General features: G+C 40.2%; 1 protein-coding gene across 1 annotated transcript; it reads left to right on the forward strand.

Annotated features, from left to right (window-relative positions):
- The first annotated feature begins 3,644 nt into the window (after nucleotides 1-3,644).
- hoxc11 (homeobox C11) lies at nucleotides 3,645-7,134 on the forward strand. Its single transcript, XM_004070464.4, has 2 exons — nucleotides 3,645-4,776; nucleotides 6,147-7,134. The coding sequence occupies exons 1-2, from the start codon at nucleotides 4,065-4,067 to the stop codon at nucleotides 6,377-6,379; spliced, it is 945 nt and encodes a 314-aa protein (XP_004070512.3). The 5' UTR covers nucleotides 3,645-4,064; the 3' UTR covers nucleotides 6,380-7,134.
- Nucleotides 7,135-12,070: the final 4,936 nt, after the last annotated feature.

Raw genomic sequence — 12,070 nt, forward strand, 5'->3', positions numbered from 1 at the left:
TAGTAAGTGTATAGGCATGTGACACCCCTGAGTCTGAAGGGCCTTCGTGGGTCAAAATCCTCTTTGTTCTGAATTCTGTAGCATGACCTGGACCGTGAAGCAAAGGGCCCCTCCAGCTGAAAAGGAAACACAAGCTCACTTTCAGCGTATCTGGAACATTTCTGACATCCACTCTTCACTTTTCCTCTTCCTTTGCTCCAAGCACTCCCAGGTTTCCCCACAATAACCCGCAGGAGCTTGCGCCATAGAAGACTCTTCACCGGGTGATTTCTTGTGATGTGAAATCATTTAATACTTCTAATAAAAAGTTAACACATTGTTGTGAAAGCTTTATGTCGGAGAACGCGTAATGCACTCTGGAGATGGCTCCAAATCTAACAATAACATGCCTTTATCTTGTAAGGCAGTTGAAGGCAACACATTACGCGTCATGGCTGATGCGTTCGCTGAGATCTATGTTTAAAAAAAGCCTCTTTAGTGTTGCTTGAAACAGTTTGTAGCTCATACGGCCATGCTTAACTGCCCGACTTACATCCAATTAAACTTATCTAGGCCAATAGGGGACAGTAATATGATTAGACCGGCTTCCCGCATTCAGCTCAGACTCCAGTTTACTGGGCAGCAGTGTCTCCGTGCCCATTGTCAGTGTTTTGGTGTGTGGGGAGAGTTTGTATCGTTTGGAGCAGGATTTATCACCACAGAAGCAAAACACCATGATTTTCAAAGTTTTCATCTCTGTTTAAAAGACGATGACACTTGGTTTAAAGATTGTAATTAATCTGCTATAGGTTGCAAACACATTGCTCAAACTCTTCAAAGCCGGTTTTAAACCTGGTGCTTCAGCAGTGATAGTTACGCAGGAAAAACGAAAGCAAGCAACGGATTGTTGCGACCTGCACACTAGCACTGCATTGTTAATCATTGCACGAGTCTTTAAAAGAGCCGGATAACGCGAATGCACACAAGTTCGCCCTCAGTCTCTGCATAGGCCTGCTGATTTGGTGCAACATTATCAAACTTTCCTGGGTCCTACTGCTCGAAGCATTTCAGCACCACGTCCCTTCAATGAATTAACGTTGTCTAAAGTCACAATACTTGACCCACACAAGCACCTGGACTCTCACAGAGCAGATTTGGCTCGGTGGTGGACTTTGACATGTCACATTTTTTGCCGCAGTATGACACGCTGCGACATGAATACAGGAAGAAGCGACGTTTCCCGACCTCCCAAACGCCTCATTTTGACCGTTCGTGAAATAGTTTCCTTTTATTTATTCATCCTAAATATAAAGAACAATGGGATCTCAATTATATTTGTGGATTGTTTAATTTGTATACACCAACTTCACTGATTTATGTTTACTACATAACCAAAAAAAAAAGCTTATATGGAGGGGAATTATATCAGGTACATTGTGTTTGGACGAACATGTCCTTACGCCTGCCAAAGTAGTTTTTTTTTGTTTGTTTATCATTTATTTCTAGATATAAATTACACTATTATCAATCTTGACATTAAAATAATTCCAAACCACAGAATTACATTAGTTCCAAAACGAGCAAATAATTTGCCGTTTTTGATGTTTCACATAAACTCCGTGCGCTTGAATCTTTTAATGACAATGTTTTCTATATTTTATTCGGGTGAAAAAAGGAAATGTCACTTTAATGTGAATGTTATGTTGGTGCATCTGTGATCAAGCAGCAAGTGCCGTGGATGACTCTAAACAGGCCGTAGTGAGTTCATACACATATTTCCATAGCTGCGGTTGTGATCAGGAAAAAAAAACACAACTTGAGGTTGAAGAATGAAACAATTAGTTACGCAGCTGCTTTTCAGTTTAAAAATTACTTTTCATTTACCACAGTTTTTTGTCTTTAATGAAGTGACTGAATAGTTTTAAGAAAATTTGAAATTAGCTTGTTTGTTAAATATATTTAATAAAAATGCAAAAAAAGCTGAGTTTGGGTTTTTAACGGACGAAACAAACTACTTTTTTTCTTCCTTTTCCAATTTTTTGGTATAGAATTTCTTGTTAGAATCGAAATTCCTCCCATTCTCAATGTTTATGGTTTTCTCTGGAAGAAAGGGATTTAGCGTTACTACAGCCATTCGGGCTTTTATGATGGACACAGAGAGGATTTTAGTGGTCAAATTCAAGTGCTGTGTCTGGACAGCTGTCTGCTTTCTTTGTACTTGGGTGCAGGATGCATCTTGGGAGACAACCTTTTGTTTGCAAGGCGCAGTAAACAAAGTAATGCTAACGCCACGTTTTCATAAATGCCCATGTTCGTGTCCAGCGCACGCAGCCTATTTTCCCCACTCTCTTACTTAAAGCAACACGTGTGTCTCGTGGCTGACTGTAACCGAAAGATTGTGTTATTGGAATATTGGGAAACAATTTGAGAGTCCATTGCAACATTTAGGAAGCAGACCATAATCGCAAACAATGGGCCATTATATTAATTTTACCTTGTAATAGTATCAGTTAGTCTATAAAGTTTCAAAGATGGGCCTCAAAAGTACAATTAAAAGTTTACAATGACGCAGGAAATCACACACAGTCGCAGCTTTCCTCCAAGCGCTTCATTTTATTACAGATTTTAAAGGAACAAATTTCTGGTCGTCTGAGATGAATGTCAACATTCTAGTTTAAAAAGGCCTAAAACATCAGCAGGAACTTATTTGATTTAAGATGAAAAATGTAGACACATGCTTTGGCAACAAGCCAATATTAAGATGCCCCTCATTCTCTGCTTTGAATCTTAGATACAAAGAATTCATACACAACATGTAATCTAATAAAGAAGGGAACACGGTGACACATTATAATAATTTTCGGGTATGAGGCTCACATGTGTTTGCATCAAGGATGCAAGAATCCGCCACAAACTGGAGCAATCCAGCTGTTCTGTGGATAATGTTTTAAAAGCATGTTTTCTCTTCATTCTTCTGTAACTGAATGAGGTGCGTAACGTAAAGGCTTCGCGGATAATATTACTGCATCAGTTTCAGCTTGGGCTGTGGGTTGCGCACTTGTCTTTCACGCAGATCCTGTCAAAACCCGAGGTAAAGAGAATAATGACAGTGGGCCGGTTACTTTGGTTTGCTCAGTCAACATACATGCTGTGAATCCAGCTTTGCCCCAGGCTCGGTTCAGCTGCACTTTACAACATATTTATAGTCGACCACCGCTATACCATCAGCACAGGAGCGAAAAGCTGACGTGTCTCCAGTTGTTGATAGAGAGGAAAATCTTCATGAAATACGCCGAGCCTTGAAATATTTCAGGTAGATGACTTTGCATCGCTTCTGTTTCTTTGTGTGCACACGCCTCTTGTCAAGAGGTAAAAAGGGGAATCTTTGCAAAACTACTATGAGCAGACATGAGGCTTGCTTGGTGTTTTTTGTTCAATAGTACATTTATTTCTCAAACAATGAAGCAGCAAATGAGAAAGTCTAAAATAAAAACTGCTGATGCAGTATTTTACTTTGTTTTGTCTGAGTGATAATAAACTATGAAAAAGTAAAAAATTGTGCGCAAAGTATCCGAGTAACCTATGAATGTATAATAATAATAATAATAATAATAATAATAATAATAATAATAATAATAATAATAATAATAATAATAATAATCTTACCTGCAAATGCCTGATTAGCACTATAACATTCATGTCATTGAGTGAACTGTACAGTTTGTGCTTTGGAGCACATGAGCTGCAGCTGTTTGCTAGCCTAGCAGCACTACATAAGGATAAACACACCCTGCACATATCTCTAATTGCCATAGCAAGCAAACCAGAGTCTGTTATTGGTTTTCTGCGAGCACCCGTGGTGTTTGAAAATTATTCGTTTCAACCTCCTCGATCTTACCTAAAGCCAACCACTCCTACACATCCAACTCTTCCAAATTGATATATGACAATATCTACTTTCGATCACGTGTCTGCGGGGCGACCTAGACGGATTGCGCGTCATCTCGCCTTCCCAAATTTTTCCCTTCTGCAGCAGCTCGAATCCAAAACATCTATCTATAGTCTTGGGTACGAGAGAGAGAAAGATGTTTAACTCAGTGAATCTGGGCAACTTCTGCTCGCAGACGCGCAAAGACCGGACATCCGAGTTTGGAGACAGGACGGGCTGCGCTTCCAACATCTACCTCCCCAGCTGCACCTACTATGTCCCCGAGTTTTCTGCCGTCTCCTCGTTCCTTCCACAGGCCCCGTCCCGGCAAATCAGCTACCCTTATTCCACAAATCTGTCTCAAGTACAGCCGGTACGGGAAGTTTCCTACGGTTTGGACCCTGCTAGTAAATGGCACCACAGAGGCAATTACGCATCGTGCTACTCGGGAGACGATCTGGTGCACAGGGACTGCCTTCCACCTTCCACCATGACAGAAATGCTCATGAAGAACGAAAGCGTGTACAGCCACCACCATCACCATCACACCCACCCGGGCTCCAACCACCCCTCCACGGGCTTCTACTCCGGCGTGGGGAAAAACAACGTCCTTCCGCAAGGGTTCGATCGCTTTTTCGAGACTGCGTACTGCAGCAGCACGGATCATCAGTCAGACAATTGTTTACAAAAGAGCGAGGGGGGGAAGCCGGAAAGTGACTCCCAGCAGCAGCAGCAGCCCACAGCCCCAGCCGGAGCTCCGGAGCAGGAAAAAGACCCAGACGACCAAGAGGAACATACAAATTCAGGTTCTTGTGCTTCTTCCACCGCGACAAGCAAGGACGGCAACCCCAGCAAGAGCAGCCACACGAGTAGGTATACCGAAGCAGTAAAATGGGGGGAAGGTTAAGGGGACCAGCCCGGTGTTTTGTCGGTCAGATTTTATGTGGAGTTTTATAAGCATTCAAAGGATTTTATTATAACCCTACAAAGCTCTTTCTTGCAACGAGAAGAATTTTTACGATGGGAAAGCGCTTTGAAAAAAGTGGGATGTTATATACAGACGCCTCAATGGTGAGAGTCTGTGAAATTTTTAAGAGAGAGCTATTGTGACAAATGTTAACTTTGATCGTGAACTTGCGTTTGGGCGATTTAAAGGATTTTCTTGTGGGGTTGTCGAAAGTAAAAACCAATTGGGCAGAACATTGCTTTTGGCGTTTTGTGATTTTCTATTGGCTCTGAGCTTTTTTTCTGCAAAAGGAAGTGATTATATCAACCAATCCATCTATCTATCTATCTATCTATCTATCTATCTATCTATCTATCTATCTATCTATCTATCTATCTATCTATCTATCTATCTATCTATCTATCTATCTATCTATCTATCTATCTATCTATCTATCTATCTATCTATCTATCTATCTATCTATCTATCTATCTATCTATCTATCTATCTATCTATCTATCTATCTATCTATCTATCTATCTATCGAACATTAAACAAAGTTTGAAATGCCATCTGTAGGATCCATGTCTCTCAGAAAAGGTTTAGTACCTGCCGTTTATGCTGCCCTTTTACGCTTTGGTGCCAAAACCCAGACCAATATTCTCATTTAACGTCAACAATGGATGAAATGTCGTGTTTGATCCTGGAAGGCTGAAATGCTGCAGCACTTAGGTCATGCACTAGCATATCCAGGCTAACTCAGGCTGGCGTTCGCCACTCACACACTCCCACAAAACTATAAAAATATATATACATCCCATGTCGCCTGTTTGATAAGAAGTTATGGGGCCATTGCGGTCTGCATATGTGAGTGTGGACGAGTGCAATGCATTTCAAGTCACTGCCAAAAGATTGTGTAAATTGTTAGTTTAGCTTCAGAGGAATGTGGCGTACATAATGCATCAGTATACTTTAGTTGTTGTATATTTATAAGAGATAAACACGTACTTAGATGGTGTAAGTCAATATTATTTACTCCAAAGAATTTTGGATATTTAACACTCTTAATGGCGGGTTTATCTGATAGCCTCAGCATAGTTCGCTTGATGAATGTGGGCTGAAATGTTATCATTGCTAATGCCACTGAGACTGAATTCTTTGCATCTGGGAAGTCTATCGTTACTTCATATGTGAAAAAATATGTGAAAAACGTATTTTCCCCACTTTTAATATTTAATGTTGTTTTGGATGCTCTTGAAAATATGTTTTTTTATCCTTTCTTTTTTTTTTCAGGCGTTCCACGCACAAGGAAGAAGCGCTGTCCGTATTCCAAGTTTCAAATCCGAGAACTGGAGAGGGAATTCTTCTTTAACGTTTACATCAACAAGGAGAAAAGGCTTCAGCTCTCCCGAATGTTAAACCTCACCGACCGCCAAGTGAAAATTTGGTTTCAGAATAGAAGAATGAAAGAGAAGAAGCTGAGCAGAGATCGCCTGCAGTACTTCTCTGGAAACCCCCTGTTGTGAGCAGGAGCAGAGTCACAGTCTGGGACACTGGCATAAAGGCCTCCTCTTATCTCACTGAGTTGTAATCGTGGGCATAATCATTTTCTAAAAGAGCCCATAACACCAACAGTGCAATGTTGAGCGGACATGAGAACAAAATTGGCCTTCGGTGGATGAAATGTGCGATTTGCTTTTGCGGCGGTGATGCGTTCAGGCTCAGAAAGGCCCCTTGAAATGAAAAAAAAAAATCCTTCCTTTGCTGTTCTTGAATATGTCCTATTTATCATCGGTTATGTTTATTCTACTGTTCATATTTGTAAAAGCATCAAATGTAACAAAGACCGCTGGAATCACGACTGCGCAAACAACTTTGAGCTCTTATCCCATCCTCTGTATATAGCACATTTATATGAAAATATTTGGCGATCAGAGAATAGTCGAGTCCTTGGAAATTTCAGGGCTGCATTTTTTCACCTTTGAAAACTGTGATGTACAACTTGTGAAAGTATATACCCCAAAATGTACAGAGTATAGCCTATATGCAATGTGCATTTGTAAATGTAAATAGGCGTATGTTGACCCCCCCTCCCCTCCTACTCCTATCCCCGCTGCTATATTCATCACACCGCCCATGTAACTCCAATAGCTTTAACGCCACCTCTCGTTAAACATTTGCTTCAAAAATTGTTGGTGCTTTGGATTTCAGAGAGGATGGGCAGATCGTCGCCCTGTGTATCACGAAGAAAAAATAAACAAAACTCATTTAGGCAACGCTCCACGGCTTTGTGCTTTTTGTGCAAACATGTTTACACATTCTGCACTCACGCTTTACACACGTAGGGTCTAAGAAATTGCAGCATAAACGTGCGTAAAACCCGAAAATTATTGGCCTTCAATGGCACTATATTCATCAGCACGCTTTCACCTCGTGGTTATGGCCTCTACATGAGGATACACTTTGATATGACAGAAACTATAAACCGAGAGCTTGTTTCTTCAGGCACATCACTTGCCACGTTTCTGGATCTTTTAAAGTCACACCACTTAAAAAAAGGCGTGTGAATGTTTAGCCCGCGTCTTAAGCCGAGATAGAGGCCACTTCTTGGACATTTAGAGAAAGGAAGTGGAATGGTAACCCCTTTTACTGGCCACTAAATGGAATCGCCACTCTTAGTCTAGACACTGCCATAAAGACACAGGCACTAAATGGCTATTTTTTCCTCTTAATTGCACCGTCTGTTCTGGGGAAACAGCATTCACTTCCGCAGTAAACAGTAAACAAGAAAGTCTAAACTTACCAAAATAAATTAATAGATAAAATATATATGTATGAATACATTATTTTTATAAAGCAAAAATATTATTAATAATAATATTAATAACATTAACACCGTCGAAATATTTAAATAATGTGTCAAACCTTAAAGAAAAAAACCAGTGTGTGTGTCCGTGTGTGTTAAAGTAAGCGTATAATTTGCATGCGCTGCTGTGCATATGCGTACGATGATTGCGCATGTGCATCGAGTAGGATTTATAATTAGTCTTTGAACTTCAATAATGTCAAGGCCCCCACCTTTAACCTGCTGCAATAAAGTGAAATCAGGGAGCCCGGAAATGTGCTGAGAGGCAGAAGGAGCCAATGAGAGTGGGCGGGAGGATCGTGGAATGTGTACGACACCAACTTTGACCCTTTGCCTTAAACTGCGGCAGGTAACTTTACCAGTTTTAGCACACCCAGTAAATACACTTTATTGTCCTTGTAAAATGTATACCTTTTCGCGCATGAGGCATTTTAAACCGAGTTGAAATTAACTGTAAACTAGGATTAGTATTTTCTGAGGACAGAAAACTAGTTGGTGCAGGGCTGTGGCAGCGTCCTTCCTCTGCCAAGACTGATTTAGTTTTTAAATAATTTATGCCAGGATGTGCGAATTTCAATGATAATGTTCCTCTAATATCTAGAGCTTTATTTGTTCCAAAACGTTAAAAACGTGTTACTTTATTGATTATTTTTTAACTTTAGTAAATAAAAAAGATCCTCCAGGTAGATTTGTTTTTATTCTGCGTCTTTTAGCCTCTTATCAGGGGGGACAGGCAGTCGCTTTGACAAAGAACGACACAGACAAGCAGAGATCAAGGGTATTAGTCGCCCCTTCTTTTGCCCCAACCTTGGCCCTGGGACGGTGACGTGGGTAGTTTGTAGATTTCGCCAACACCCAACGTCACTAGAAGAGAGAGGGTTCAGCCTCTTGTAAGTGTTGCCCATCAGCCACACGGGGGCCGCCGAAGTCTGCTGGCCTTTGTAGTGTTTTGTTTCCTCAGTGGGACCTTGAAAACGCTTCCTCACATATATGCTTGGATGACGCCAGAGTGGGACTGTTCCTGAAGACGTCCTGTTGGGAGCAGTGGTGTGTAACAGAGGGACAGTCTGCTCTGTCGGAATGCTGCTCTCGCTCCGTCAGCTGGGTGCACTTGAGTGTTGCAGTGCAGGAAAATGGCGGCTCTTTTATGTGAATGGAAAAACCAGGAAGGGGGAAATGCAAAATGACCAGAATTATATGAGAATGGAAATCAACCTGCAAGATATCCCCGATAATTAAATAAAAAGAAAGCATGGATAAAACAATATTCACATAAGTAAAGACATGATAAAATGTTTGTTTAGGTTTGTACACATCATTATTTATTCGTGAAAATATTGCGTCCATCTTTTAGTTTAAAGGAATTTATTGGTAATAATTTGTTATTCCTCAGCAGATAGTAATCAAAGGGTTACAGGCTATTGACTGGTTTTACACCACAGTGTCTCAGCACCTAACCTGTTCCATTGGGCAATAAAAGAGCTCGTTGCAGTAAAAAAAAAAGACTCACCAACTGACTTTCAAAGTCGTCTGTTAATCCCTTCATCGGCGCATCTTACAGAGCCAGCTACAACAAACAAGTCTTCCTAAAGTCAGTAAAAGCTTTTAAGTTGTGGTCTCTGTTAATAATGTAGCTAACTGTGCTGTACTGCGACCTTGATCCTGACACCATAAATTTGCAATCGCACATGCAGCAGACAACCGCATGGAAGAAGACACAAAGCTCAGCTTCCCCGCGTCTAGCTGAAAAGATATTTCAGAGTGACTGCCAGGAGCAAATTAGTTGTGTCGGCCCTCTGACTCTTGGTTTGAAGCCTTTAATAAGGGGAGCTATGCCGCGCGCCTGCAGCATTCAACACCTTTACCTGTTTGCAGCATGATAACAGCCTCCAGGTTTGCAATCAAGTGGACGATAATTTAGTGGGTAGAGCTGGCTGCAGTTTAGACAAGTGCAAAGACCACGTTAAAATACAGGCATGGTTAACTGTGTGTTTGCGCGTGCGTGCATGCTGTTTTAGGGAAGCTTTAAAAGTAGCATGTACAAACCTCTGCGACATTCTGCCACCCCCATTTCAAAGTGAGCATTTTTTTCTTGAAAATCTTTGGATCAAGGTCAAAGTCGACAAATGACGTGTGCCGAAAGAAAAAAAGGTTTTTGCGTAATTCCACGAACTATATCTGGATAGATAGCTAGCCAGTATATATGTAGTCACGAAGCTAGAAAATGTACTTTTTATTTCTGAACATTTTATGTCACATACTTTATTGCTCTCGTATTTGGTTAAATGAGTTATTTTAAAATCTTTTAGAATATTTTATTGTACTTTAAAAAGTAATGTATAAATCTTTTGAACGTGCGTAATTTATGCGCGTAAAGGTGTTGCACTTTGTTGTTGCTGGTGGTTTTTTTGGCCACGTGCCATCCTGATGAGCAAGAAGACTAGAATTTATTTCACCTTCATAACAGACATTTTCCTCGCAGTTTGACTTGTAATTTCGGGAAACCATCACTATTTACTTTTTATCCATTTGTTACATCCAGCGCGCGCAGTCCTGCTGTCACGAAACTTGTGGTTAATCTGCTGTCTAACATTCCGCATGACAACAATTGCCCCTATCATCTCGGGTACACAGTGTAACACTGCATGTACTCCACTTCCGCAGAATTTCGGGTCTCTGTATTTAAAGTATGTGTATAATTAAACTGTGCTGTTGTTGTTTAGTTCTTGGTCTGCAGTCATGTCTTTGTGAATTTAAGCCCTTTTTCCGGTCCTGGGTATGATTGAAGCTGGCCAACCCCTTCAAATGTGGCTGCCATTGAAGTGTACAAAGGACAAAGAATTAAACATGTCTGTTTCGTAATTTCTCATATCTTAAACCTTTCCTGGTCTGACATTGTCAGACATGCTCCCCAACGGAAGCTATTCAACTTCAACAACATTTTGTGTGTATTAACTGCGGGGAATCTGTGGTTAGTGAGGATGACCGCAGAAACACCGTTCACTTAGTTACTTCCTTTGAACCAAGGGCATTTACTGCATAATGTGAACAATCAGACGGTGCATACTCACCAACAAATATGCAATCCAGCATACACAAACGCGAGCACACTCTCACAAACAGGCTTGCGAGCACAAACCCAGAAGGACAAAAGTATTTCTTCATGACTGCCGCATATATTCTTTTTTCCTCATTCTGTTTATACCTTACAAAAATAAAATAAAAATTTTAAATCTGACCATTTAACAAATCCTCAGAGCTGTAGTCTCCACATTTGAGAAACGTTAAATAAAAAAAAAATATGTATAATTTTCTTTTATTTCCAAGGTGAAAGTAAAGTTTAAAAGCACCCCCCCCCCACCGAGGGAGACTACGTAAAAGGTATTTTGTATAAATTAAAAAAGGGAAGAAAAAAATCATGTTGTTCAATTGTCTTTGATGAGGATTGGAATTTCATAGGAAACAGAGTTTATGCACTGTTTATGTCCGTCACCAAAACTGAGCCTATGTTTATATTTAAACCCATTTACAGGCCTCGCGCAACATCCGCCGACGAGGTATCTCGATACTGAAAGAAAATGACACACAATATTTGTGCGTCACACTTTGTACATCTCCAAGTGACAAAACACAAACGTATAAAACACACAGTTGAGGCAAACTGCACAGAAACCTTAATTGTTTCACGTAAATGTGTAAATATAAAAACTATATATTTTATTTTAGCTTTGAGTAGCCAACTTTTACGATTATTTTTTTACCATATTTAAAACATTTTACAGCGTTTAAAAAAAGACTAATATTGTTATTTTTTCCTTACGTCTCTGACATACTTTTTTTAGCTCTAAACTCTTATGTGACCTAAAGCGAAATGCAAGCACAAGAAAATGTTTTAAGATTTTAACCACTTTGAGGCGAAAACAAAACATCAGAAAACACTAGTTCTACAAAAAGTGACTTTGCGTAAATGCGAAAATAGAACATTGCGTAGAGTTAATTTACTTAGTGCCGAAACAGAATCTCCTGACAAGACACAAGATGGCTTCTAAGCCTATTTTAAATTCATAACGCATTGAAACAATGAGCATAACTGTAGGGCACCTCAAATATTCAGTTAATTACCCGGGAGTATTGTTTGACTACAAACAATACTGTTAAATTGTTAGAATCGTAAGAAATCACAACTCCAGTTATGGTACGCTCCCAAGCTTTCCTCAGCCGTTCCTGCATGAGCTGCGTTATGCTTGCTGCAGTATGGTTAACATTTGGAAGAACATTTGGTGATCCTTCTTTTTGGGTGTTATCCACGCCTCTTCTTGGTAACATGAGAAGAAACACATAAATCCGAGGG

The sequence above is a fragment of the Oryzias latipes genome, chromosome 7 (assembly GCF_002234675.1).
Source record: "Oryzias latipes chromosome 7, ASM223467v1".
Lineage (NCBI taxonomy): Eukaryota > Metazoa > Chordata > Actinopteri > Beloniformes > Adrianichthyidae > Oryzias > Oryzias latipes.

Coding starts and splice junctions, on each gene's coding strand:
- hoxc11 (XM_004070464.4), top strand. CDS start 4,065: ATGTTTAACTCAGTGAATCTGGGCAACTTCTGCTCGCAGACGCGCAAA. Junction 4,777..6,146: donor CAGCAAGAGCAGCCACACGA/GTAGGTATACCG, acceptor TTTTTTTTTCAG/GCGTTCCACGCACAAGGAAG.